A 27548-nucleotide genomic window follows, 5' to 3' on the forward strand; every position below is an offset into this window, starting at 1 on the left:
CCCATCCACTGGCGTGGTACTTGGGCCTGAGCGTCCCAAATACTGGGGTCTGCTGCGCCAATGTAGCCGCGAGGTGCAGTGTCACAGTATGGCGGTGGCGGAGCCCGATTCAGCAGTGAGGCTGAACCATGATGATGTTTAAACAGGTCTCCGTAAGTCCGTCGCGCTTCACTTCTTCCTTTCAACCTTACGAAGTTTGATGCTTACACTCTATGGCAGCTAAGCGGGTGTCCGAGGCGCAAAGCCTTCGCATTCTTTGTATCGACGGAGGGGGCATCAAAGGCTACACTGCGCTTCTCATTCTGCGCCGCATCCTCCGCACTAGAGGAATACGAGCATCTTGGGAAAGAGGTTTTCGGCAGACCTGTCGGCGGTCAGCTCGGTCGAGTCGTCAGGGGCATCACCGGATCCCCCTTTTATAATATCGCTAACCTGCAAAACGCAATCCAGTTCGTCATAAAGAAAAGGGGTATCCCGCCCGATAACGTACATTATCAGTGAGTGGGCCATATCAGTGAGTGGGCCATATCAGTGAGTGGGCCACTTTTCCACGCGACGCGCTACATCTACACATTACATCAACCTCATCCATCACCCAGAATGCCTCCTACTTTAAAAGAAGCCAGGGTAATCTTAGCCCTTGAGGCTCTTCAAAACGACAAAAATCTAAGCCTACGAGATGCAGCAAAGATCTATAGCGTCAGCCGTAGTACTCTTATACGACGACGCGATGGCATGACTGCACGACGCGACACAACGCCTGGGGTAAAGAAGCTTACGCAATCTGAAGAAGAGGCTATTATTCAATATATTATTGAGCTATCTGAACGAGTATTTCCACCGAGATTGAGTGGTGTAGAAGATATGGCCAACCAATTGCTACGTGTACGCGATGCGCCCCCTGTCGGCAAGCTCTGGGCGCATCGATTCGTCAAACGCCAGCCAGCCCTCTATATACGTTGGTCGCGTCGATACAACTACCAGAGAGCTAAGTGCGAGGATCCAAAGGTCATTGCCGAGTGGTTTACCCTCGTACGGAATATCAAGGCCAAGTACAGTATCCTAGATGATGATGTCTACAACTTCGATAAGACGGGGTTTATAATGGGCATTATCTCTGCGGGCATAGTAGTTACTACCTCGGATGGCCGTAGCAAGGCAAAGCTGGCTCGGCCTGCCAACCGCGAGTGGGCTACGGTAATCCAGGGAGTCAATGCCCTCGGCTGGGCTATCCCACCCTTTATCATCTTGGCTGCACAGTACCACCTTGCCAACTGGTACACCGAATGCAACCTCCTAGCCGACTGGTGTATCGCGACTACCGAGAATGGCTGGTCTACCAATATAGTAGGCCTGGATTGGATCAAGCACTTTGACTACCATACAGTACTACGGACAAAGGGCAAATACCGGTTATTGATCCTCGACGGCCACGAGAGCTACCACTCGACTAAATTCGAGCTCTACTGCCAGGAGCATCAGATTATCATACTCTGCATGCCTCCGCATTCCTCCTACCTCCTCCAGCCACTCGATGTTGGCTGCTTTGGACCGCTAAAGCAGGCATATGGTCGCCAGATCGAGGATTTAATACGGATGCATATCAACCATATAAGCAAGCTCGAGTTCCTCTATAGCTTCCGCGAGGCCTACTTTGCCTCGATGACAGAGAAGAATATCCAGGGTGGCTTTGCAGGAGCCGGCCAAGTGCCATACGATCGAGAGAGAGTACTTTCTAAGCTGGATATCAAGCTTCGTACGCCAACACCCCTGAACTCACGGCCCGGCACTATACAGTCTTGGGTCTTCCAGACACCACATAACCCCCAGGAAGCCAACGCATAGTCAACGCTCATCAAGACCCGTATTACCAACCATCAAAATAGCTCCCCGACATCAATGTTAACTGCTGTGGACCAGTTAGCCAAAGGTACAATAGCTGTGATGCATCAGATGGCTCTTCTTCGCGCAGAGGTCTCTTCGCTCCGTAAGGCCAACGAAGCACTAAGCAAGCGCCGGAGAGCCAAAAGAACACGCGTACAGCTTGGAGGATCGCTTGCAGTACGAGATACAAAGGATCTACTAGACCAGAAAGCTATGGTTGGGGAGGTAGCACAAGAAACGCAGCCGGATGGTGGTGGTGCAGGGGGGGCTCGTACGAAAGTTCAGTGCTGTGGTGTGTGCGGCAAGCCTGGCCATAATGCCCGTACGTGCCAGGAGGTTGCAGAAGGGTCTGATTCAACTGTTTCTGATGTAATTATAGTTGGTTCCTAGTGTTGATGTGTTGTAATAGAGGATAGTCGTTATAAGTTGGTGAAAAGTGGCCTACTCACTGATATGGCCCACTCACTGATATGGCCCACTCACTGATATGGCCCACTCACTGATATGGCCCACTCACTGATATGGCCCACTCACTGATAATGTACGTTACCCCGTTCATCGAGAAGTCAGAGCCAAGCTGCAAAGTGTACGTTTCCATCGAACGCAGAGACAAAACTAGTAACCTTTATTGTCTAGAGAACTAACACTAGTCGTCAACAGAATCCTGTATGCAACCAGGATAGAAAGTGGCAAGGCAGACATCCTCCGCAACTACGAGTCTTGTCATCCGACAGCAGAAAACTATGACTGCCGAATATGGGAAGCCGCCAGCGCAACAGCCGCCGCTCCCATGTACTTCAAAGCTATCAAGTTTGCGGCAAGTGGCGAGCGCTGGTGTGATGGAGCCATTCGCCGAAACAACCCGATCAACGAAGCACTTGCCGAGCTAGCTAGAGAGCCAGAGTGGCAAAACAAGAAGATAGGATGCATCCTAAATCTTGGCACTGGACTCGCACGGAGCAGATCTGTCTCATCGAACCTGGCCGGCTTTCTCAAAGGGGCGCTTAAGATGTTGACCGATGCTGAGGACACGGCCAAGGTCTTTTCCGCGTCTGCCCTTGGGAGGGAGCTCGCTCAAACACACCGTTATTTTCGATTCAACGTGCCCCACGGAATGGAGGATCTGCAGATCGACGAGTGGAAGGAGACAGAAAGGATGAAGGCGATGACGACCGAATATCTCAGTCATACCGACAACGGAGATTCTATCATGAGATGTGCAAAGACACTGCTATATCCGGATGAGAATTGTAAGTCTGGCTCTAATATGCACAACTACAACCATTGAACTCCCCGCTCACAACGACTTGGTTAGTACAGCGAACACTGAAGACCAAGGTGTCGTTGACACCACATCTACCCTACACTCATCTCATAAGACGCACCCTCTACCACGAGCGGCTTCGAGCCTTCTTTTCCCCCCAGATGAGGCGTGGCCAAATCTTTGCTCTCTGGGGCCTCGGTGGCACCGGGTGAGCCCCCCCGCCTAAGACATCCTATTCACACAAGAGCGACAAGTTTCTCGCAGTGCAGTGGCTAACTAGTAGCGGTTCCTTCCTTATCCAGGAAAACCCAAATTGCTTTGGACTTCTCTCAGAGTATGAAAGACAGACTGTCCATCTTTTGGATTCGCGCGGACAACCTCGGAAACTTTATCGCCGATTATTCGCGGGTTTTGCCCCTATTGAACCCCGAGCTCGATGGATTGTCACCGCAGGAGGTTATGTTGTCACTCCTGGCGAGGACTCGAGACAAGCTGGAAGAGCTAGCAGGCGACTGGCTACTGATTCTGGACAATGCGGACCATCTGAACGACTTCATTGGAGTCCCGGACAAGGACGGACCACGCATTTCCAAATACGTCCCCAGGCGAGGACGGATTCTGATAACAACACGGGACCGACGTTTCCAGGGGTTGGCCGCCGCAGCGAGCGATGGACTGTGTGTCGAGCCAATGATACGGTTGGAAGCTAAAGACCTTTTACTCAAGTACGTTCCCAATCACCTTGTTCGGCCCAGCGCTGTCAATACACTTATGGCTGATGACTTGGTGGAGAAGCTCGGCTGCCTGTCGCTAGCCGTTGCATAGGCGGCCGCCAATATCGTTGACCAGCAGATGTCCTTCGCAGAATACGTGGGTCTCTTCCGAGAAAAGCGACGTCGACTTGATCTGATGGCCTCACTAGCTTATGACTTTGCGAATAAAGATGTCCGAAACGGCATTTCTTCGGTCACCATAACGTAGAGGATCTCCATCGACGCCCTAAGGCGATAGTCGCCCTTATCTGTCACCTTCCTGCAGTATCTCGCATGCTTTTACTGGAGAGAAACACCGCAAATATTGCTGAGACGTCTGCCTGAGTTTCATGATCTCGACGATGTTTCGTTTCTTCAGGTTACGAAGAGGCCACTGGCATTGTCATTGATCGACCAGACGCTGGATGAGGACCCTCGGCTCTCCAGCTACAGTGTCCACCCAGTCCTCCACAAAGTCATGACGGCCGAGCTCTCTATAGAGGACAAGCGCCGTATGCTAAGTCATCTAACCCCAATCATATCAAGTGTATTCCCAACCGTTCCAGCCCCGGCAACCGAAAGCTGGCCTTGGCGGTACTCCTCGCACCCTATCTATCCTGGCAGATGGACCTCTGTCAGGAGGTTGGCCACGGCTCATAGACGGTCGCTATGCTCATGTTCAATCGAAGCCGATTCCATAGCCATTCCAGCATGTTTAATGCTGCGGCCGACATGGCGGACGCAGCTCTGTCAATGGCAAGCCAGCTCATTGGCCCCGAAAACGAGTTGAGACATTATTTCCGACGAAATGCGATCGAAAGACTCAATGACGCCGGAAGATATGATCGCGCGGAGGCAGAATGCTCATTGGCCCTGGAACTCCTGGAGGCGCGGGCGGCTACCACATCACTCGATACGAAGGCATACAACAAGGAGAAAGTCCTGCTCCTGGACTATCTGTCCATTGCTCTTCGCGACAGGCTCGGTTATGGTATGCTCGAATCAATATACAAAGAACAGCTTCACTGCCAACAAGCCGAGCAATGGTCTGCTGAAGATGTTCTGCGCCGGCACAACCTAGCATACGCCTTGCTCCGCAACGGCAAACACGCTGAAGCAAAAGAAATGAACGACGAACTCCTGAGATATTGCGAGACCGATGAAGATATTTAGGTCGTTGAAAAGAGACTGCATCTCATCATGCTAAATCTGAGGGCATTGATCATGAGGACGGGAGACGACGTCTGGCAGAACCTTGACCAGGTCATTGCACTTTACGAGCGCGTCCTACACGAGACCTTGTCGGTTGTTGGCATCGACGACAAAGAAACTTGGATCGCTCTGAATAACCGACTGGGATCTCTGAGCCAGGCGCTACGAATGAACGAGGTGGGAGATGCGTTGTAGCCCATCCTCCCGGTTGCCATCGCGGCCAACGTCAAAGCCGACGGGGGAATCGCCATATCTATGGGGGAGATCCACCAGACCGCCACCATGTACTTGAACCACCATCTGGCCAGAGAGGGGCCGGTAAAAGGCGCCCGCGCAGCTGAGTTTGCAGAGCTTCTCGACCGATGGAGCTACGTTTCCGGGATTGAGGACGTCATCAAGAGTGGGAGCATCAATCGCCTCTCTCACCTCAACTCGCTCAATTCGTATGGTGTATACCTTCAGTATCACGGGAGGTACGAGGAAGCGGTGACTGTCCACCGTAAAGTTATCCGTCAGCTGGAGGGCAGAGACGATGGCCTTGGGCGACTCTCGCATTGCAATTTCATGCTTGCCTTAGCGAAGGCCGGCCGGGAGGACGAGGCCCTCGCGTTTAGACGGGAGCATAAGGAACTGATAATGCCCATGGAGGCTGTATATGGGACACTCGAGCAGCGGCAAGAGGAGCGTAAGAAGGAAATGAGGGTTTACGAAGAAGCAAAGTCGCGGATCGAGAGAAAGTCCCTTTGCCAGCAGGATCAGTGGTGGCTCGATAACGCCACTACCGTTCGACGGGTGGGACTCCGTCTTGATCACGACCTTGTACCTCTTCCATGAACCGAAAGCAGGCCCTTTGTGATGGAACGGGACTTACAGCATCGCGACGCCCGGGCGCCGAAATCAAGCGTTAACAATCCACCACCCAGAACTCCGGAGATAGGACTAAGGAGGGTATTTAGTGCCGAGGTAAAGCGATGCATTCAGATTTCAGCATCATCGAGCTTCCTCAAACGGCAGCTGAGTATCTATGGAAGAGTTCTCATCAGATGATCGAATGTTGATTGCTGTCTTAGACGTGCAGAAGCACCATGTCACGGTTACAAAAGCCTCGTAAGCGGAGATAGGTGCGGACTTGGCTCCAACATACGAACCCGCCAATGAACGGTTCGTGCACCGTGAAAGTTTGTCCATGGAACGGGCCGTTCTGGCACAGGATGGATATTATGTGCTCGCGGATACTCCACCGAAGGCAACAGGCCGTCTTCGACAAAAAGAGACGGCACCGTACTGACACCCTAAAGGACTTGATATACGGTGATATAGGGTTACGAGTCAGTCATATTATTTCCTCCAGCCCTGGATCTCTGTGTAGTGTTACCGCTTACTAGTAGCTCGGCTCTTGAGATCGGTGACCATCCAGGTTTTCCCATTCATAAGAAGAAGACACCTCCAATCCAGATCCGTTTGGCCCTGTGTATCGCGTGCAACGACATCGTGAGCCAAGGTTGTCAACAGCAAGAGGCTGGGGAAATTCTACTCCATTCTTGCCCAAGCAGAGCTGGATTTGTTAGGAACTTTAGTACTTCAATGGAGGATTCTGGACAGCTTGGAGTAAAATCCCATGCAGCGGAGGTAGCATTGACCTATCGGTGCCGTGGTGCATACTGTACGACGTACGAGTAAGGCAGGTTTTGTCATGGTCGGGTAAGCATTTTACAGTTGTCAATACTACATGACCAGACTAAGCAACCAGCCCCTGTGACTTGGCAAGCATAAGGTAGGTAGCTAAGCGGAGACTACGGGACAGCAGTAACAATTCAATCTATATAAACACATCCGTAAACCATCTGTAAATCATGGTCTGTCCTCACCGGTGACCGTCGCTTTACACCCCCGTCACCTACAAGCAGGACGCTTCCATCGACAATGACGCGCACGCTAGGTCTCGGGCTCGCTCTTGGGGCTTGCCTGCTCCAGCTTGCCACGCTCACCTCGGCAAGCCCGGTTCAGCCTATCAGGGAGATCAAGGACGTTGCTCGACGGGACACGACGGACACAACAACCGTCTGGATCGACCCGACCACAGTCACGGTCAACCCCCGGGACCCAACCATCACGAGGGAGGCCGGATGGACGACAACCACCGGCCCGCCACCCTTCATCAGCACCGTCACCTCGTCATGCATCACCTACAACTACAGCTACCCGGCGGGCCACGAGACTACAACCACCACCACCACCGTCTTCCGTCAGAGCACAGTCACAGTGACCGACACCAACCGGCCGACCGAGACACAGTACTTCTTCCACACGCCGACAGTGACCGTCACGACGCCCCTCGCGACATACGTCTCCTACCACTGCCTCAACACGTTAGTCGTGCAGTACGCCGACTGGGAGTACCTGACCTGGACCTGGTCACAGTGGGAGCACGTGGCGTCAACGACGGGGCTGTGCCTCACTACCTCAACGCGCTCGACCACCATCCCGGGCTTCACGCTCCCCGCCAGCAGCACGCGCACGCTCGAGGATTGGGAATATTTCAGCGTGCCGGGCGTGTCGGTCGTGACGAAGAACACGGTAGCCATCGCGACGGACGTGACGAGTGTCATCCCGGGCACGTCGACGCGCACGGTGTGTGACAGTCGGAATCTGAGGCCGACTACGACGACGACTATTACTGTGACAAGGCAGGCGACGACTACGAGGACGGTTACCGGTGGTGGGCCGGGATGCGTTACTAGGGCGCCGAGCAGGAGCGATGTGGAGGCGGCTGCGGTTGTTGGGACGCCCGTGGAGGTGCATACTGTGGTGTATACGACGGTGACGGTGATTGATAACTCGGTGTATACCCTGACCGGCACGGCGGTGGTGGATGTCAATACGGCCGAGTTTCCGGTGACGAGGATTGCGTATTCCACCGTGACGGGCCCTGGCGCCACGGTGACGGCGACGATTTGTAGATGATTGCTAGGGGTTGCTAGGGTGTTGGATTGATGTAGGGAAGCTCGGGGTGGGTTGTTTAGCAGGCCATCTAGTTCTAGTAGATACTGTTTGAATGATGGGAGGGGACGTTGTTTGATGGTCTAATTGGTCTACTGCGAGTCGCCAGTCTGCTCTAGAAGCGCAAGGAGTTCGTAGGGGATGGCCCGCCTAGGCTAAGTCTCAAGGTGTCGAGTATTCTCCTCCAACCACCTGGAGCCACCCCTTGCATTTGCTAATGATAGCATGCACCTTTTCCTTTCCCTCCGCAGTGCCATTGACACTATAATTAAAGGACAAGTCGCCTAGAGACAATATAACTAGTCTCGCCTTCCAACCACACCGTCTTTCCGTGACTTAGCAATCCCCCGATATATCGCTCAGTCCTTCCTATATCCTGCCGTCCGAAGATCCGAACTATGTGCATGGCAATGACTGCATAGAGCTAATAGCTAAGACAAAGATATTGCACACCTTGCTCTGGCCACTGGGTGATAAGCAGGCCGACAGGAAAATATAGGAACAAACAGCAAAGCATCGCCATGCACACAACTTCCCTCACCCGATCACCAACCCAAAGAGGAATATGATTCCGCCTAGGATGACCGTAATGCCTGAAGAATTGGACCACAAGAGGCTGTGGTCCCTCAATGACCATGAACTTGTGAATCGGGTCAGCCACCTCAAAGGCTTCCGCCATCGACATGGTGGTGTCTTCCTTGTCGGCTACCTTTTCTAGCTCTTGCTGTGACATCAACCTACTTTGACGGACAGAGAAGGCGACCAGGAGTAGCTTGAGAAGTAAAGGCACAAGGAAGTAGAGAACAAGGAGCGAGTTCCTGAATTTGAGGCCAGCAACCAAGCATGCAATGACTGAGACAGACTCGCTGCAGAAGCAGCTGATGACTACTGCCGTGCCTGTGCGACTTTCGTTCACACAGACTTCATCGGGACCGACCGTCGTGTTGCTGGGTACGACACCAAGCTTCAGATGATACACCGGTTGCAGCGATCGATAGTCATCGCCCAGTTGGTTGGTTTCGGTGTCCTGCGGCGGTACTTTGAATCGGACATGCTGATGAGGGTTCGTGTTCTGCAAGACTCGGATCCAGAACCCATTCCGTGACTTTTCGGGAATAAACATCGGCGAATCTTTGCAACGTTGAAAATGCATGACGTTGAGGTCGCAGAAAAATACTGTCCCGAGCATGTGTCCTCGACATAGCCCCGCGAACAAGCCGCGTCCACGTAGGACATCAAGAGTCCTCAGAGCTGCTTTGTGAAGCGGTCCGCCGATTGTCATGAGAAAGGTTTGTTGCAAGAAAACAGGAACCGTTAGCTCGTAATTGAATCTTTGGGGCCAGAGCAGTCGTTCCAGAACGGATTCTTCGGCAACTTCCGAGCCGATATATCCTATCACGGCTATAAGTGCACCTGCCGTAACCGTGTTCATAGCTTCAGTTGATGGATCCACTGAGAATCACGGTCTGCCTCAGATTTCTTTGGGATTGGTTGTACTGATACTGTCGCCGAGTCCTTAATCATCCGGGGTTCTCTGCTGGTAGCTTGGTTTTTGGTGAAATCTCGGGGGCGACACAGGTTGATTTTCTTGCTTAGAGAATATCTGACTTCCTCCGATATGCCAGTTCTATATGGACGGACATATTTGAGGCCTGGACCCCGGCCTTCTGTCCCTTTCCTTGTACGCCTGTACTTCCTATGCCAGGCTGGCCTATGGTCTCGGCCCCTTGATCCCAGTATTTTCCATTAATAGCGCACGAGGCAATCCAGGTGCCCCTTCTGCTGTGTAAGTAGCCCTGCAGTAACACAATCAGCCACCTGCATTGGATATCATTCGCAGAAGTGGGACATTGCTCAGCCGCAAGAGACGCTAGGCGTTCGCTGGTCTGCAAGTGCCTCGGGATGCAGGGCGATGCTTGCCTCTGCGTACAATAGGCGTGAACGGCCAAGTATCGACCAATGGGATAGATATATAGGAAGCTGTATAGTTCAGGACTTTCTTGCCAAGATATAAAGACGGCACGGACACCACCGTATCAGCCATTATAATACCCATCGTTGGACGTTCTAGAAATGGAGATAACAAACACACCACCACCCCACCGGCCTAACTGCTAACGGCCAATCATTATCGAATTGAGCTGACCGAGCGAGCTATGGCGCAATCTACAGTTACATGGCGAATGGTTTGCCCTTATGCGGAATGTTAAGGCCAAGTACGGCATTATAGATAACGATATCTATAACTTCGATAAGACTGGGTTTATAATGGGCATTATCTTCCCGGGTATAGTGGTTATAACCTCGGATGGCCGTGGCAAGGCGAAGCTGGCCTAGCCTAGCAACCGCGAATGGGCGATAGTGATCTAAGGCGTTAATGCCCTTAGCTGGGCTATCCCTCCGTTCATCATCTTAGCGGCGTAGTACCACCTCGCCAACTGGCATACCGAGTGCAACCTCCTAGCTGACTGGCGCATTGTAACTACCGAGAATGGCTAGACTACCAATATAATAGGCCTTGATTGGATCAAGCACTTCGACTACCATATAATGCCTCGGACAAAGGGCAAATACCGGTTGTTGATCCTTAATGGCCACGAAAGCCACCACTCGACCAAGTTCGAGCTCTACTGCCAGTAGAATAACATTATCATACTCTGCATGCCTCTATATTCCTCCCACCTCCTCCAGCCACTTGATGTTGGCTGCTTTGGGCTATTGAAGCAGGCGTACAGTCGCCAGATCGAGGACTTAATACACGCGCGTATCAACCAGGTCAGCAAGCTCGAGTTCCTTTGTGCCTTTCGCGCGGCCTTCTTTGCCTCTACCATTAAGAGGAATATCCAGAGGGGTTTTGCAGAGGCTGGCCTTATGCCGTACGATCTAGAGAGGGTGCTTTCGAAGCTAGATATCAAGCTTCGTACACCAATACCCCCAACCTCACGGCCGGGCACTATATAATCTTGGGTCTTCCAGACACCACACAACCCTCGAGAAGCCGAACCACAGTCAACGCTTATCAAGACTTGCATTGCCAACCATCAAAATAGTTCCCCGACTTCAATGTTGGCTGCTATGGACCAGTTGGCCAAGGGTACAATGGCTATAATGCACTAGATGGCTCTTCTTCGCGCCGAGGTCTCTTCGCTCCGCAAGGCCAACGAGGCACTCAGCAAGCGCCGGAGAGCCAGAAAAACACGTGTGCGGCTTGGAGGATCACTTACTGTGCAGGAGGCACAGGAGGTGGTAAGCCAGGGGGCTATAGGTGGGGAGGAAATGCAAGAAATACAGCTGGATGGTAGTGGTGCTAGGGGGGGGGTCGTACGAAGGTTTGGTGCTGTAGTGTGTGCGGCAAGCCTGGCCATAATGCCCGCACTTGCCAGGAGGGTGCAGAAGGGTCTAATTCATCTGTTTCTGATGTAATTATTGTTAGTTCCTAGTGTTGTTGTTTTGTGATTGAGATATTGTTGGTAGTGTAGTGGAGAGTGGCCGGCTCGCTTATATGGCCGGCTCGCTTATAAGATACGTTATAGATAAAATTACAAGTAGATTTAGACCTGATATCCTTAAGGTACTATATAGAGATAACGTATCTTATAAGCGAGATGAACATATAAGCGAATTGAACACTTGCCACCATACTATAACAGTCAACTACAATTACAACACAACAACATTATGAACCTACTATAATTACATCAGAAACGGCTGAATCAGATGCTTTTGCAACCTCCTGACAAGTGCGGGCATTATGACCAGGCTTGCCGCACACACCACAGCACCGAACCTTCGTACGAGCCCCCCCTGCACCACCACCATCCGGCTGCATTTCTTGTGCCACCTCCCCAACCACAGCCTTTTGGTCTAGTAGATCCTTTGCATCTTCTACTGCAAGTGATCCTCCAAGCTATACACGCGTTCTTTTAGCTCTTCGGCGCTTGCTTAGCGCCTCGTTGGCCTTGCAGAGCGAAGACACCTCTGCCTGAAGGAGGGCCACCTGGTACATTATAGCTATCGTACCCTTGGTAAGCTAGTCCACAGCAGCCAATATCGAAGTTGGGGAGCTATTTTGATGGTTGGCAATGCGAGTCTTGATGAGCGTTGACTGTGAGTTGGCTTCTCGGGGGTTGTATGGTGTCTGGAAGACCTAAGATTGTATAGTGCCTGGCTGTAAGGTTGGGGGTATTGGTGTACGAAGCTTGATATCTAGCTTCGAAAGTACCCTCTCTAGATCGTACGGTATAAGGCCAGCCCCTATAAAACCGCCCTATATATTCCTCTTGGTAATAAAGGCAAAGAAGGCTGTACGAAAGGCATAAAGGAACTCGAGCTTACTTATATGGCTGATATATACGCGTATTAAGTCCTCGATCTGGCGACCGTATACTTGCTTCAACGGCCTAAAGCAGCTAATATCAAGTGGCTGGAGGAGGTAGGAGGAATATAAAGGCATATAGAGCATGATAATATTGTTCTACTGGCAGTAGAGCTCGAACTTGGTTGAGTAATGGCTTTTATAGCTATCGAGGATCAACAACCAGTATTTACCCTTTATCTAAGGCGTTGTATAGTAGTCGAAGTGCTTGATCTAATTAAGGCCTACTATATTGGTAGTCCAGCCATTGTCGGTGGTTACAATGCGCCAGTCGGCCGGGAGGTTGCACTCGGTATACCAGTTGGCAAGGTAGTATTGCGCCGCTAAGATAATGAACGGAGGGATAGCCTAGCCAAGGGCATTGACACCTTGGATTACAGTCGCCCATTCACAGTTGTCAGGCTAGGCTAGCTTCACCTTGCTACGGCCATCCAAGGTTGTAACCACCATGCCTAGGAAGATAATACCTATTATAAACCCAGTCTCGTCAAAGTTATAGATATCGTTATCTACAATACTATACTTGTGTCACGGGATCACCTGACCTCTGGTCATGTGCCTCTGCTCCAGTATTTAAGGTCTGGTCGCACGCATACTGCTGTCATCTAGATCTTGCTCTCTCTCTGTCGCAATATCAATCTTGTATGTGCGAGCTGACCCGACCGGTGCCCGTCACAACTTGGCCTTAATGTTCCGTATAAGGGTAAACCATTCGCCAATGACCTTTGGATCCTCGTATTTGGCCCTCTAGTAGTCGTATCTACATATATAGTACATCCAGAGCTCTGGCTGGCGTTTGACGAAGTTATACGCCTAGAGCTTACCGACAGGGGGCGCATTGCATATGCATAGCAGTTGGTTGGCTATATCTTCCATACCACGTAGTCTCGGGGGAAAGGCTCGCTCAGGTAGCTCAATTATATACTGAATAAGAGCCTTCTCTTCGGAATCGGTGAGCCGGCGCGAGTTTGGCGTAGTGTCGCGTCGTGCAGGCTTGCCGTCGCGTCGGTTTCGGATGGTATTGACTATGACGTTATAGATCTTTGCTACGGCGCAAAGACTAAGTTTCGGGTTCTTTAGAATAGCTTCAAGAGCTAAGATTACCCTAGACTCTCTTGAAGCCGAAGACATCGTTAGGTGTAGAGGATTTTGGTTGTGGTATGGAGAGAAGACGCGTCGCGGTCAAAGTGTTCAATTCGCTTATATGTTCATCTCGCTTATAAGATACGTTACCCTAAATATAATCGCCAAGCTTATAGTTCAGCTACGGGTTAAGGCTAAGATAGAGAGAAAGAGACAGCGGCTATAAGTACCATCGGCGGTTCTAGGTTTCGTAACCGAGTTGTTTCTTGGGCGAGGCTTCTACGGGATAGAATCCTTCCTCCGCCATTTGTACATTACTGTAAGATTCGACGTAAATAGTAATTAAAACCTTCAACTTACTTGTCTGGCTTGATAGTTTTACTCTCTACTATAACCTATCTTTGTTACCTCAAGCTTGCGCTGCAAGCTCTCGGGGTATACAGCGACTGCTTCGAGGGCACGCACTACAGTGATGCGTCGCCGGCGGGCATCGAAGAGTGGTCTATAACTTCTAACCTATGTCACGCACCGGCCCCTAGGGCACGGCGCCGCTCAGTACCTTCGTGGTTCTTACCGATGCCTTCGGGTGGTAGCTCCACAATACGCGCGCCCTTGCCGACGCCTACGCGCGACAGGTGCCGTGCACCATGTACATACCCGAATTTCTGATCGGTAGGTACTGTATGAACCCCGCCCACAGCTTGTCTCCTTTCCACGTGTCCTCCAGCAACACGAACGCATAAAACCGGGCCACATATATGGAAGCACGACACAGCGTGCAACATAACTCACACTAGCCTGGCCGGCCCACCACCGCACGTGGAATCGCCATCGCACACGATGACGTGACACCAGAGTCCAAACCCCTCGCTAACCAGCCGCCCCTTCCACCCCCCACCACAGGTCGCGCAGTCTTCGAATCGGTGCTCAACGAGCTCGAGAAGAAGCCCGCGCCCAGCCTGCTCGCCAAGGTCAGCCGGACCCTCACGACGCTATCCCTCCTCCCAGCCTACCTCAGCTCCCTATACCATACCCGCCAGGCGGTCGCACACCCGCACGCACAGGCCTTCCTGCGCGGCCTGCGCGTGGACCAGCAGCCATCACTCAACGCTACCGGCGCAATCAAGATCGGCGTGGCGGGCTTTTGCTGTTGGGGGGGGGGGGGGGGGGGGGGGGGGGGGCTGCATGCCGTGCTACTGACGTACGACGGACCTCAGAACCGGTAGCAAGCGTCCGGGGGTGGTGGAAGAGCAGGAGGTCTGGGGGACGGCGCGGATCCAGAAGTTGTCCGCAGTGTCGGACTGGTCTGCACGGATGATAACATCATACCTTTGGCCTAAAGAGCTCTAGTTAGTGAACAAGTGGCTATTGACGGAGCAGTGTGTTGTACGAACCAATGCCAATGCTGACGATGCTCGTGTTGAACGGCTGAATAGGAACCAAGCCATTCGCAATGACTTCCATGGTGTGGTTATCGATGGAGAACATGAAGAAAATATCCATCGCAGCATTGATGAGGCGCACGCGGTACGACGTCCCCGCGGTAAATGACACATTGAAACGAGAGCCCACTGTTGTGTCGCCGTCAACGTAGATGTTCGTGCCGTTAATCAGGTGGTTGTCCTGAGTTGGTGGTCAATTCAGCTGGGCACGATAGAACAGCGAGCCCGCAGTCTCATGGGTCCAGTCGTTGAGGAAGAGCACGCCGAGGTCTTCGTCGTAGTCGGCAGAGGCAGGCCCGTTGATAACGATGCCGCCAAAGACACCGTCATAAGCCTGCGGACCGTAATGAGAGTGGTACCAGGTAGTGCCGTATTGGGTGGCTTTCCACGTGTACGTAATGGAGGATCCTGCGGCAACCGGACACTGCGTGATGCTACTGACTCCGTCGTTTGGGTTGGTGTAGTTTTGGCGGATCCCGTGGAAGTGGATGCTCGTTCCGTTGGTGGACATGGAGTTAGTGACGTGAACGACAACGGTATCTCCCCAATCTGCGAAGAGGGTAGGGCCTGGGATACTGCCGTTGATGGCCATGACAGATTGCGCAACTCCATCTAGCGCAGCAGTGAATTCGGTGATTTCCCACCAATACTCCCTGGTGACGCCGGTTGTCGGGCCGTCATTGTAGTAATCTGTCGAGATATCGGAGTCACAACCACTCAGAACGAGTTGTAGCTGTATTATTGGAGAAAGCGGCACGTGGGTGCAGGTTGACTGAGTCAGAGTTGAAAGGAGACGCCCTGGCAAGGGTGGCAGCGAGCAAGCCTAACAAGACATAAGACTTGGCCATGTCAGGCAGATGGGAATAGAATAACAGAAGCGATTATGAAGTTGAATTCAGCTAATGAAAGACTGGGACTGCAGGCGTTGGTGATAGTAAGACTTGCACATACTGCTGAGGTATTTATACCTGCAATTTCGCATCTGGTTAAGGATGCAAGTAACTTCGAGCTTACATGCCACGTATTGCTACGATTCGTGGCTATGGAACGAAGGTGGAAGGAAACGGGCTGTCGAGGTTCAGTTCAGCAGAGGAAGGAACCGCTGGTGTTATGGCCGGTAATCAGGCTTCTACCATTGGCAGGAAACCAACCTGAGGGAATCCATCTAACATTTGAATGGCTCTCCACGATGATGATGATGACCTAGCGGTCTCACATGCCTTTGATGTAGTTTTGCATTGGAACTTACAACGGCGAGCCAAGAGAGCGCAGCTGGAGACCGTTGTGTTGGCGGCCATAATGGCACGCCATCACTCTCATAACAGAGTATCACGAGAATGGGACACAGGATGTGAATGATACTATCAATGGACCCGGCCGGGCCCGAATGTCGCCCGATGCTGACTTGTTGGTGGCAATGCTGAGCAACCCAACGTGGACTGGAGACTCGGCAACATGTGTTATCATCCAACGCCAAAGCTTAAGCAAGCGTCTCGGTGCCCGCCGCTCCTTGCAAACGCCTCCTCTGCACACACTCCTGATCTATCTTTCTCTGACGTGGTTGGTCACACGCAGATCTTCGTTCAACAGCCACAATCGTACTAACCTCCATGCCTTTGCGCTGCATTTGCAACAATCTTACTGTGATGGATTACGCCATTGGTGAGCTGTCCCAGCGATTTTGAGTCTTGGAGACGGTTGTCGCCTGCTCATATGTGGCTCTACTCCGTACTACACCAAGGCTTTCCTCCATGTGCATCCGCGGTATTTTGGACGTGTTCTAGCGTGTTGGTGGTGTAAGCCAAGCCGGCAGTGAGTGCTCCGCCGGGTGAGCACCGTGAGCTACCATTGCGGCATTGCCCCCATAGTCGCCCCTTAATCAACCAAGATTCTTGGCTGGCTGGCTGCACATCAATTTCCGCCAACGGCTTGTCTCGGAGTCGTATTGTCCGCGCATCTCTGTCACCCTTTCAGGATGCGTCCCTCCGGCGGCAGGAAATGCGACACGAGGCCTCGGGTTTTTGAGGGCCGAGCTACGCCATTATTGTTTGGTATATGAGGAGTGCAAGCACATCCACATCATGACAACTTCATGTCTGTCACACGTTCCGGCCATCACCCTTTGACGAACTAAGCACCACAGCCATGGTTCAGTTCATGCTCTCCGTGCTCGCCGCAGCGCTCTCACTCGCTTCAGCGGTGACAGCCCAATGCGGGTCTGGCTCGCCACATGCCACCGTGACCGGCTCTGGCAGCTCCTTCAAGGCCACGCGTGGCTCCAGCACGGTCTATTCGGGCTCTGACTACCGGGCCGCCATCCAGGCCGCGCTGGACTCGATCAGCAGCGGGCAGCGGGTGGCCGTGATGGCGTCGGGCTCGATCGGGGCCAGCACCATCACTATCAGCAGCGGCAAGATCTTCGAAGGCTGCGGCACCATCAACGTCGGCAACCGAGCCGGCCGAGGCGCCATCGAGTCCACCAACACGGCCGACGTGCAGATCCCCTACCTGACCATGACGGGCAACCCGTACTTCGGCCTGCGCTTCTCGGGCACGCGCAACCTCAGCCTGGGCAGGATCACCATGAATCTGAGCGGCGGCCTGGGCATCCGCTTCGACCGCGACGCCGCCGCCAACTCCAACGTCAAGATGGACGTCATCAGCGTCACGGGTGCCGGCAGCCACGCGGTCGAAACGTGGAACATCGACGGGCTCACCATCAACCAGGTCATCGCGCGCAACGTGGGCGAGTCGGGCCTGCTGCTGCAGAAGACGACCAACGCGCAGGTCGGGCTCGTCGACGGCAACAACGTCGGCGCCGGCACCGGCTACGCCACGCTGCGCATGGCCAACAACAACGGCCAGAACGCCAACGGCAACTACAACACCAACGTCTACGTCGACAGGGTCGTCTCGCGCGGCGGCGGCCGCGGCGTGTTCTGCGTGTCGCAGTCCGGCGCCGCCGTCATCAAGGAGGTCGACCTGGCCAGCAACGGGAACAACGCCATCCTCATCGAGAACTGCTACAACGTCTCGATCCGCGGCGGCATCGTCAACGGCGGCGGCGAGGTCCGCCTTGCCGCCCGCTCCGAGTTCCCCAACAACCGGGACATCTGGATCACCCTGACGGTCAACAACAACTCGGTTCGCGAGTCGCCGTGCGGCGAGAACACCAACTGGACGCTGTCGGGTAATGCCGCGAAGAACATCTGCTAGCGGATGCCGTTTATAAGCAAGGGAAGGTGATTGGTTGCTTCGGTGTCACATGGAGCGCAGGTGTGAATCTCATGTAGTATAGTATAGTAGGTAGGTACCCTAGACTGTGAAGACCTTTAGTGCTAGGTAGTGTATCCTCTAAAAAGGGATCTCTGTCAAACATCATACTACTAACTTATGTCCCTCCATCCGCATCCAGCAATTCAACCTCGGCCTTCTCTGCGAAACCAAGGGCAAAGAACGGCCAGTGACCAGCAGGATGCGTTGGGCTCTACCGGTGTCGTGGTTTCAACACCACTGCTTTTCCCCGAATTGTCGCGCGAAGCTCCAGGCCCAGAGGAGGAGTCCATGGACGTCCGTCTTCCTTGGCCCTCCTCCGCCAACGCTGCACCGTCGCCATCGTCGTCACTAGTCGTGCGCCACTTGGCGAAGAGGTAGGCGAGGAACGTGATGCCAGTCATGAATATTGAGAGCACAATGTAGATGATGGCGTAGCCCGAGAACACAGGCTTTGTAGCCTCCCCATTGACCGGTTGGAACGAGGTGTCGACCCACCAGTTCTCGAACTTGAAGGCAGGGACGGCGAAGATAGTCTGCCAGCGATGGGAGACTGTATTAGCCCGTGCTACTCATACGTCGCATGATGGGGTTATTCAACTTACTGCCACGCTTGTGATGGGGAGGTAGAGGGTTGCAATGGTAGCCAGAAAAGTGCTCTGTTTGGCCTGGACCCTGCTCGCGGCAGCTTCACGTCTGGAAATCTCCGACATGAACTGGAGGCGAATTCATCCATAAGGTACCTTGGTCAGCTTACATGGCCACCATTACTTCGGCAATGGCATCATCTGGCAGTTCTGAATACTCACCATTTGCCCCGCCTGCGTTTGCCTCTCTGCAGCCACACGGCATTGAGTCATCAGGCTGTTTAGCTCCATGTCAATATCCCTGAATCTGTTTATGAATCTGTCGGCGGCCTCCAAGTGATCATCCTGGAGATCGTTGTCCTCCAGGGGAAAAGAAGATGCGGCGTCTTTGTTTGCCCATTGCTCCCATCGTTTTTGCTCTTCTCGCCTTTTCTCCGTCCGGTCTTTCTTCTTGGCAAACCTGTCCGCCATCTCCTTTAGCTGAGCTCTAGTGACCTGCACCTCCTCTTCAACCTCCTTGGCCTTCAGGATACTGTCGAGCAGGTCTTCGTATCTCTGCCACACCGCACGCCTGGATTCCTTCAAGTCGAGTAGTATGCCGTTTCTGCTCGGATCACACAGCTCGTGGACGATGCGCACTAGATCCTGCATTCGGTTGAGCTGGAGTTCGGCGAAGACGCCGACCATGAGCCACGGATGGGAGGCCACTTCAGGAGAGGTCTCGAGAAGTTCGGTGACCCGCATCGTCTGCCTGAAGTCGCAACCGTATAGCACTGCCAATGAGAGCTTGGAATCCTCGAAGTAGGTGCATGAGAGCGAGAAGCTTCCCGGCCGGTGGTATGCGGCGGCCACGGCAGTGTGCAGCTCCAAGTCCTGATTTGTGCCATTGTCCCTGTATCGTAGCAGCGTAGAGTGGCACTTGTTGTACGTCGTCGAGTGAATGATTGCCCTATGCAATTTAAACGTTTTCGTGATCGTATCCCACCAATCCCTAGAGAAGGGGAGATGGTAGTGTGGGAATGGCACCGGGGGGCAGCCGGGTATTTGTAAGGGTTCGATGCGAGGCGACAGTCTGAAGAACGTCAGTATCTAGCCTCCGTCGATGGGTGCGAGACATAAGCTGACACTCTAGTGCAAATGGGAACTTACAGGACATGGAATCCAGAGACTTGGTCGCTGCTGGTGAAGATGTTGCTCTCCTTTGTTCAAGACCGTATTAGCAGGATAAACAAGAGTCGAAGTCAAAGAGCAGCAGAAGGGAAAGGAGAGAAGGAGAGCTTGGGGCAAATAGAATAGAAAAGCCAGTAAGACAGAAGGCAAAAAGGCGAAAACGGAAAGAAGCAGAAAATGGATTAGGGAGAAAAGAGATAAGGAAAGAAGGTAGCAGAGGAAGAGACAGAAAGCGAGAAGGTGAAGTGAAGGTGAAAGTGAAGGTGAAGGCGAAAGTGAAGGTGAAGGAGAAGGAACTCAGGTCACATACCTGGAGCCACTTTTTCCAATCACTTTCTGTCTCGAGCAGAATGGGTTCGAATTTGCTGCCCTGCAAGTACGAGTCAGACAAGAAAACCTTTCACATCACAAGTGTCAAACGCAACAACACGAGACCAAGGTGTGACTCACTTGGTACCTCAGAACTGTCAGAGGGGCGGAGTCCTCTGTTCGCGATTTGCCGTACACGAAATCGTCCAGATAGTCAGCATTGATGAAAGGGTCAATGACTGGTGCCCAATCCATGGTGACGAGGACAATGCAGATGATTTGTACTGTCTGGAATCGAGTGATTTGCCGGAACGCGCGGGCTGGGCAGCCAGCCCAGCCACCGGGGTGGCCCAAACAGCCCCCTTTATACCATGACATGATTACACCACAGCGAAGTTCGAGGCTGCAAGCGCTGCGAGCCTCCTCTCTGGGTTCACTCGAGCCGCCGCCCATGAGCTGAAGGAAGTGTTTGAGGTCGGAACATGCGTATCGACGGGGAAGCCGATCTGCGATAAGCAAGCAGGCTCTGTACGGCCGAGCTGATCGTCAACGTGGTGGCACCATTTGTGAGACGCCTGTGGCTCGTACCGGCTAAAGACGAATAGGCGAGGAGGTCTCACAACAGATGGTCTGGCTGTCCCGAGGCCAATGACCGCTGCAGCCGTCCAGCACCCTTAGGCAATATTTCTGCGATACAACCCGTCCGGGTCTCCGCGGAGCGGAACCTCTGGCGCCAGGCGCAATGGGCGGGAGAATCAGTTGCGTCGATCTGGTCCAACTCAGAAGAATTAGGTAGCCAGAGGGAATGAACAGCCAAAAGCAGCACTTCTCGTAAAATCAGTCATGCGTTTGTGTCTGAAGCGCACCAGGCTAGTGGCAAGCAAAGACGTGTTTGGTAAGCACTGGAGGGAGAATCAGACTTAACAGCGGTCCAGTCACGCCTCCTGGCATTGGATACTGACGCCCCACATCCGTGTCTGATGTGGTGCTGCTGACGGACTGCCGTCGGCCATAAAGGGAGGGCCGCTTCCGTCTCTGTTGCAGCTCGGCGGCAACCTGAGGACGGCAGAGCCTAGGACTGCCACACCAAGCGACCGTTCACGTAATACAACGTCAGCCACCAATGTGGCACTGGAAGGCCCTCGCAAAATCGAACCATCCTGCTTCCCCGCCCCCCTTTTTCCTCTGAAATTCCCTCATCATCCGGCTCCTGCGTTCTCTGACGTGCTAAGAGCCTCATGCGCATGTCCGCCTCCCTGTCAACCCACCTGAAGTTGCGATGCATCTTGTTTGATGCTTGACGACCACGAACCATCATTGACATAGATATCTGGAGTAGCTTTTGCTGTCCCCCTTTCTGTCCAAACACGACTGCTTCGACAATGGAGACCGAAAGACCGACCGGACGCCGCGAATTCTATTTCCAAACAAACGGCGCAGACCCAGATCTACTCAAGGGTACACTGGATAGCAAGTTCGGGGAAGGGAATTATGAACTGAAGGCATGACTCCCCAGACCATAACTCTGGGCAACGACTACTGACCGGCAGGTGCTACGAGCAGATGGTAGATGCCGATCGTTGGATGTTGAGATCTCGGAAGAGCCTGAGCAAGGCACGAATTTTCCGCTTGCTCGCTCCCCTTTGCAAACGCGACATCATGTATCAAACTACTAACTGATTTTCAATTGCTGCAGGCCGAAGAGAATGACCTTCGACAGCAGATCCGCACCGGTTCCGCGAGAAAGCTCCACAAGAGAAAGGTCCCTAGTCTCGAGGCTACTGCTCAAGCGATGACTGCCTTCCGACGGGGAGCAAAAATGGCCGAGCAACGGTCTCCTCAGACAGCGGTGGTCTCATCGGGATGGCAACGATTTTTCAGCAAATTCGGGTTACGGAATGCGGAATCCCCAGGCGAGAATGTACACTAGCTGGGGAGCGAGCCACGAACCCAGACGCGGGCTGAGTGAAACGCGACGATTTCCGGAGGGGTAACACTGTACTGGCACCATTGCCTGTGGTACCAGGTGTAGGGATCCTTGACACAGATTGCCGGAGAGGGAAGGCATCATGTACCTTAATTTGTTTGCAGCAGAAGGTTCCAAGGAGCATTTACGGCGTTGGGAGCATAGCCTACTTGTAATTAACTACACCGGTGGTTAATCGGGAATCTGAAGTGATGGTATTGAGCGTACGATCTATAGCACCTTACAGTATAAGCGCAGTATCTAAGGTAATGTAGGTAGAGTCAACGATGCAATGTCAGCTAAAACACCCCGCTTATCTCTAGGTTAGGCATCTGGCGATGGCAGAGACATGCCTACCATGTGCCTTCATGTTTAATTCGCAAAAGTCTATACTAAGTTTCGCTTCAAGCCCTTCCTTCGGTGAGGAACCTGTCTCGCATGATACACCATACGGCAAATAATCTATCTCAGACCGCCATACAGGGAGGGGCCGTCAAATAACATGATGTTATACGGATGCGTAAGTCTATTAGCTCCGAGCGCAGACTGTAAATTGCAGGCTGGTATCTGTTCCGGCCAAAACAGGTTTAAGCCAGTATGTTTAGAGCGAACATGTCGAAAATCACCAACAACCCCGTTCGCATCAACATAGTGTTGGCTAGGCTATAGTCTTATAGAGTAAGACTAAGCCTTGCTGGCACGGTCATTCTGTTCTAAGCAAAACAGTCTGTTTCGTTAAACAGGCTTAAGGATCCGGTTGATAGAGCTGAACAGAGCCTACCCGGCAAGGCTTGCTCCTGCCTAGTAAGGCTCGCTCCTGCCGTCCTCGCCGGAATATGGACGGCGACTTCCACCCTCACGCGTATACCTTCTCCCTATAACAGTATAATGTAGTTGTAAATGCCGTAGACTTGTAATCGTCATTCTACTTATAGTACCAAGGTCCCCGGTTTAATTCTCGCTTCCATACTTCCTTTTAGTTAATTGTGACAACTCGGATCAACTAAGAGAAACGAGATGCGGAAGCGAGGACCTCTCCTTTTGCACTTCCGACCTACCTAGTAAGCTTTGCGTGCGTGGTTATAGTAGGTTCGTTACCTAGTAGGCCAGGTGCTACCTGGAAGGTGTTCATAATGTTCAGCTCTAACAGGCTTAAGGTAGTGGTAACAGAGTGTTAGCTAAATATGATTGATAATGCTATATTAGTCTGTTCGAACGAACATAGATTTCTGGACTTTTCTGTCTGTTAGACTGGCTATTATGTGCTGCGTAAGGGGCTGTTTTCACCATGTTCCGGCCCACATAATGTTTTCACCCTATCACTAACAGACTTACCCTTCCTCTGTTGTATGACCGGACCCTCCCAGTATGGCGGTGCTAGCTAATATTACACTCCCTCAAGCATTTCCTCTACAGCCAAGAACCACCATACAACATCCGTTTCCGGAACAGGCAGCCGCCTCGGTGACCCCGTTCTCCTTTCAAAGGAGGACCGGTGGTGGAAGGCAAGCTATCAGACGGTAAAACCATCACCAGTATCTAGCTACCGTACTCTCCAATTCCGATGCCTAGGCCCTGAAGGGACTCAATATGTCCCGATAACAAAGCAAGTGGTCAGAGCACAGCGGAGCCAAAGTCAGAGTACCTTAAGGTACATACCTCACGTAGGTGCCTGAGGTATTGACTATATGGTCCCTTCTAGCAGTGAATACCCGAGGTACAAGCCAGCTAAGGCATTAACGCTCCATAAAAGCGTCAGGCAGAAGTGAAGTGGCCATCGCCTATGCGCAGTATAAGGAAAGTGACCTGTCACCGGGATGGAAGTGCCAATGTGTCATTTGTATAGCACATTGATACATGAGACGCAAATCCGCCCTGCTAGGCCTACGTCACTGGCTCTGCCCTACCTTCAGGTCGCTCCCTTCTTCCCAAATCCTCCACGTGATTCGCAGGCTTTTCCTCGCCTATTTGTGACTCTGACGTTTTGCTGTCACGTGTCAGCCCTTGACGCTAATGATGAACAAACAAGCAAACAAACAAACAAAAGCTGCCACATGCCAGTGCGCTTAAGGTCCCTTACCTTTTTAATAAGCCCCTCATTCTACAACGGGTGCTCTTTCGACACTCAACGAACCCAAATCAATTGGTGACTATTGCCTTACTAAGAGTAACTAATTACTAGAAATCTTGCAACTGTCGGGCTCTGGTGCCCATCACCTCACGCTAACGCAGCCATCTGTAAGATGAAGACCGAACGAGCAACCCAAAGCGGCCACGAATTATGTCTCCAAACACCGTGCGCAGATCCCATACAACTTTTGGAAGCCCTGGATGAGGTCTTCGGAGAGGGAAAATACCAACTGAGGGCACGTCACCCTCCTCGATCACCATACTGTTGAGAAACAATGGCTAACCACACGCCTGCAAACGAACAGGTCATGGAGAAGGCGGATGATCTTTGGCGGCTGATATACACAGGGCCGAAACTGAGCCCTGTAAGAATCACATCTTTCCCTCCCGCCCCGACTGTTGGCTCCCATACTGCGGGATCTATTGAACAGAACTCTGACGCTTTTCAATTCTGTAGACCTGCATATATCAGATCCAGCAGCGTGCGAGATGGAAAAGGCCTCTTACCAGTTTGCAAAACACCTCAAGGACGGGTTTAGAGGCTGCGACGAGAACGTGCAAAGCATCAGTCAGATCTGTCACGCCTGCCCCTTACACGCTCTGTCTGAATATGGAAATGGATGAGCGAACAATAAGCGATGACCAGGAAGAAACCGATCAGCAAGAGGGAGGGGATGAGCAGGATGGAGGCGATGGTGATGGTCAGGAGACAGCTCCACTTCTGGCGACAGTGTGCCGGCATAACCTTAGGCGAAAGTCTCGGAGAAAGTTTTGGAGGAAGTTATGACGTTAACTTGGGCCGTTGTGTGACGGTATGTCAACATTGTGCGAGTCCAAAACTACCTAGTACCTCCTACTACCAGTGCACTGAGTGTACGTGAGCACCTCACCCTCCTGGCACAGCGTGCGATTTCTGGTTCTCCGCGCCGGATAATTGAAGCCTCCCAGGCATTGCTGCAGGGCTGGCCTTATCCATGCGCGAAGGAAGGCTCTAACACTTTCCTCTGTTTCGCATCTAACTAGTATGCTTCTAATATAAAAGCGACCCCCAGCAACCTAACAAGTCTACCGGACGAACATAACTGGGGTGGAACACTTAACTGGCGGCGATGCTCGCGGCATGTGTTGCGCCGGGGACGATGGGGAAGCAGATGACTGCTGGTCCACCGCCTGGGCATAGGGAGGCGCTTCTGCGTTTGGAAGGGAATGTGGGCATGGCGGAGGACGCGAATGCGAAACTTCATGGGACGCTGAAGTCCTAGAGCGGGTGGATGTTCTTCGGGCCCCTGGATCATCATGCCACGCAGTCGAGGTCGACCTTGGAGGATGAGCTAAATGGTATCCTGGCGAGTGCTGGGAGTTACATGGCTGGGGCGACGTGTGGCTTGGTGGATGGACCATAGCCTAGGGGTTACAGTCGGCTCTGATCAGAAATCAATGAATGGCAGTCAGGGATAGCCAGGAAAGTGTTTGCTTAAGGAATGTAGGCTCGATGAGAGGCGTAGTATAGGTCATCATCCCATTATTATCGTAAGACTAACTGAACTTGTGAACCTAATATCCTATCTAGAAACCAGGAAACCCGGAAGCAAACCCTGGTCCCTGGGCCACTCGTCTTGAGTCGGAAAACAAGCCCAACCGACCTCTAGACTCTGATCGCTCCCTATAAACCCTCATCAAGCACAAAGTCACCTCTATTCATTAGACCGCCTTCCCGAAATCCGCTCAGATGATACAGCAGTCGCAAGGCAACGGGCACGGCACGCAGAAGCAGAAACGCCCTGGGCACACACTGCTGCGGCCACCGCGCAGGCCCAGCGAAGTGTCAGTCTCGGGATGAGGCTTCTGCGGGTCTGTCGTCATGTTAGCCTTCCGTACCTAGTTGATATCTCATGTTTGAATCGCGTTTGTCTCCATGCGGTCCGCTGTGAATGTCGGCAACTTCTTCGACAAGCAGAACAGCTTGACGGGGAAATAGTGAGGGATACGTACTCATCGGCTGGGGTACCCTGGGCTGGGACGTTTGCAGGTTCTTGTTCTGGCTGAGGTTGTGCAGCTGCACAGGTGAGGGCTGCTGGATGCTTGTTTGTGTGGAGTCCATGTTGAAGTCGGGCGCAGCTGATTGAACTTCGTTGGCTACTGTGAGTAGGCGCTGGGAGATGATTGAGGTTGAAGTCTGCTGGTGCGGTGGTAGAGATGGAGATATCTGAGATGTGGGAGAAATGGTTCCCCTTTGTTCAGGCACCGCGCAGGTGATGGTGTCGGAGGTTCTGACGTGTCGAGGTTTCAATGGCAGTGCGTGATGACGTCACCAGCTGACTGCAGGTTTAAGGTTAAAAGAGGCTGAAATCTTGGCAGAGCTTGGCAGCCATGCAGGGCTCATCCTACCCTAACCCCTGCGTTACCCTGCCTTCCCTGACCAGAATAATTGATATAGGAAAATCAACCCACCAACACACAACTTGAAGTCATCACAACTAGGTCAAACACATGCAATTTGAACACTAGCTATACGAATGGAAACACAGCTGTCTCACCCTTGAACCACAGAAGAGTCATCGGAGCTCCGGAGGGATCGATGGTCATTGAAGAAGTCCCGGCCTTGCTCAACTTTTTGTTACCATAGACTGTCTTTATCGCCTCAAGCGCGGACAGGTGCTCTCTTCTCCGACATCCTGACATGTATTAACCAATTCAATCTCAGAGACACCTTGCATAAACCGCAATTGTCGATTATTATCAGTCCGGAAACAGTTACGGGGATTTGCGTCACGACAGGCCGGTGAGATCTACGAGCTCCACGAGGTTCGGATATATGGTCAGATTCTAAGGTTAACTCTTCGTCGTCTAGCACGATGGAATGGTGACCACTCGGAAATCCTTGTGCCAGCCGCCGGGCATTTTACTCGCTTCGGACTACTCTATGCCCGGAGGGATCTTCGTCGTGTACAAGTCCAATACTAGCTCAAACACCGTTGGAGGACGTGCTTACGGTTGAGTTTCTTGGATACAACAAATGGGTTTCAAACTGGGAAAAGAGCGAGCTCATATACGGGACTCCGCTTCCACTAGGAACTACTATATCTAAGCTCGAGCTTTGA

The 27548-nt window shown here is 52.5% G+C and overlaps 6 protein-coding genes across 6 annotated transcripts; 3 read left to right on the forward strand and 3 right to left on the reverse strand.

The window, feature by feature from the left end:
- Positions 1 to 128: 128 nt before the first annotated feature.
- On the forward strand, positions 129 to 5946 carry B0T15DRAFT_484941 (uncharacterized protein; the record flags this gene model as incomplete). The annotated part of the gene is made up of 11 exons (XM_062866259.1): positions 129 to 152; positions 271 to 486; positions 2448 to 2470; positions 2545 to 3134; positions 3293 to 3356; positions 3451 to 3964; positions 3998 to 4114; positions 4160 to 4494; positions 4590 to 4959; positions 5074 to 5289; positions 5377 to 5946. The coding sequence occupies 11 exons, from the start codon at positions 129 to 131 to the stop codon at positions 5944 to 5946; spliced, it is 3039 nt and encodes a 1012-aa protein (XP_062721074.1).
- A 946-nt stretch (positions 5947 to 6892) lies between these two features.
- On the forward strand, positions 6893 to 8343 carry B0T15DRAFT_531887 (uncharacterized protein). The gene has a single exon (XM_062869282.1). The coding sequence runs from the start codon at positions 7036 to 7038 to the stop codon at positions 8074 to 8076; it is 1041 nt and encodes a 346-aa protein (XP_062721075.1). The 5' UTR covers positions 6893 to 7035; the 3' UTR covers positions 8077 to 8343.
- A 5506-nt stretch (positions 8344 to 13849) lies between these two features.
- B0T15DRAFT_574670 (Cupredoxin) lies at positions 13850 to 15860 on the reverse strand (the record flags this gene model as incomplete). Its single annotated transcript, XM_062870967.1, has 11 exons — positions 13850 to 13887; positions 13931 to 13934; positions 13979 to 14034; positions 14100 to 14192; positions 14228 to 14235; positions 14363 to 14529; positions 14599 to 14649; positions 14776 to 14906; positions 14965 to 15193; positions 15275 to 15702; positions 15770 to 15860. 11 exons carry the CDS (start codon positions 15858 to 15860, stop codon positions 13850 to 13852), a joined length of 1296 nt encoding a protein of 431 aa, XP_062721076.1.
- Positions 15861 to 16958: 1098 nt separating this feature from the next.
- B0T15DRAFT_531897 (uncharacterized protein) lies at positions 16959 to 18362 on the forward strand. The gene has a single exon (XM_062869283.1). The coding sequence runs from the start codon at positions 17158 to 17160 to the stop codon at positions 18226 to 18228; it is 1071 nt and encodes a 356-aa protein (XP_062721077.1). The 5' UTR covers positions 16959 to 17157; the 3' UTR covers positions 18229 to 18362.
- A 41-nt stretch (positions 18363 to 18403) lies between these two features.
- B0T15DRAFT_493474 (uncharacterized protein) lies at positions 18404 to 20606 on the reverse strand (the record flags this gene model as incomplete). The annotated part of the gene is made up of 7 exons (XM_062866946.1): positions 18404 to 18447; positions 18524 to 18821; positions 18891 to 19001; positions 19095 to 19944; positions 20022 to 20071; positions 20353 to 20412; positions 20493 to 20606. The coding sequence occupies 7 exons, from the start codon at positions 20604 to 20606 to the stop codon at positions 18404 to 18406; spliced, it is 1527 nt and encodes a 508-aa protein (XP_062721078.1).
- Positions 20607 to 25947: 5341 nt separating this feature from the next.
- B0T15DRAFT_531910 (uncharacterized protein) lies at positions 25948 to 26738 on the reverse strand. The gene is made up of 2 exons (XM_062869284.1): positions 26440 to 26738; positions 25948 to 26300 (listed from the first exon to the last, which is right to left on the reverse strand). The coding sequence occupies exons 1-2, from the start codon at positions 26546 to 26548 to the stop codon at positions 26173 to 26175; spliced, it is 237 nt and encodes a 78-aa protein (XP_062721079.1). The 5' UTR covers positions 26549 to 26738; the 3' UTR covers positions 25948 to 26172.
- Between the last annotated feature and the right edge of the window lie 810 nt (positions 26739 to 27548).

The sequence above is a fragment of the Chaetomium strumarium genome, assembly GCF_033439665.1.
Source record: "Chaetomium strumarium strain CBS 333.67 chromosome Unknown B0T15scaffold_4, whole genome shotgun sequence".
Lineage (NCBI taxonomy): Eukaryota > Fungi > Ascomycota > Sordariomycetes > Sordariales > Chaetomiaceae > Chaetomium > Chaetomium strumarium.

Bases quoted from the DNA above. Each gene is read 5' to 3' on its own strand.
- B0T15DRAFT_531887 (XM_062869282.1), top strand. From the start codon at position 7,036: ATGACGCGCACGCTAGGTCTCGGGCTCGCTCTTGGGGCTTGCCTGCTC.
- B0T15DRAFT_531897 (XM_062869283.1), top strand. From the start codon at position 17,158: ATGGTTCAGTTCATGCTCTCCGTGCTCGCCGCAGCGCTCTCACTCGCT.
- B0T15DRAFT_531910 (XM_062869284.1), bottom strand. From the start codon at position 26,548: ATGGACTCCACACAAACAAGCATCCAGCAGCCCTCACCTGTGCAGCTG. The intron at 26,301-26,439 runs GTACGTATCCCT...ACATGACGACAG, and splicing joins CAGGGTACCCCAGCCGATGA to ACCCGCAGAAGCCTCATCCC.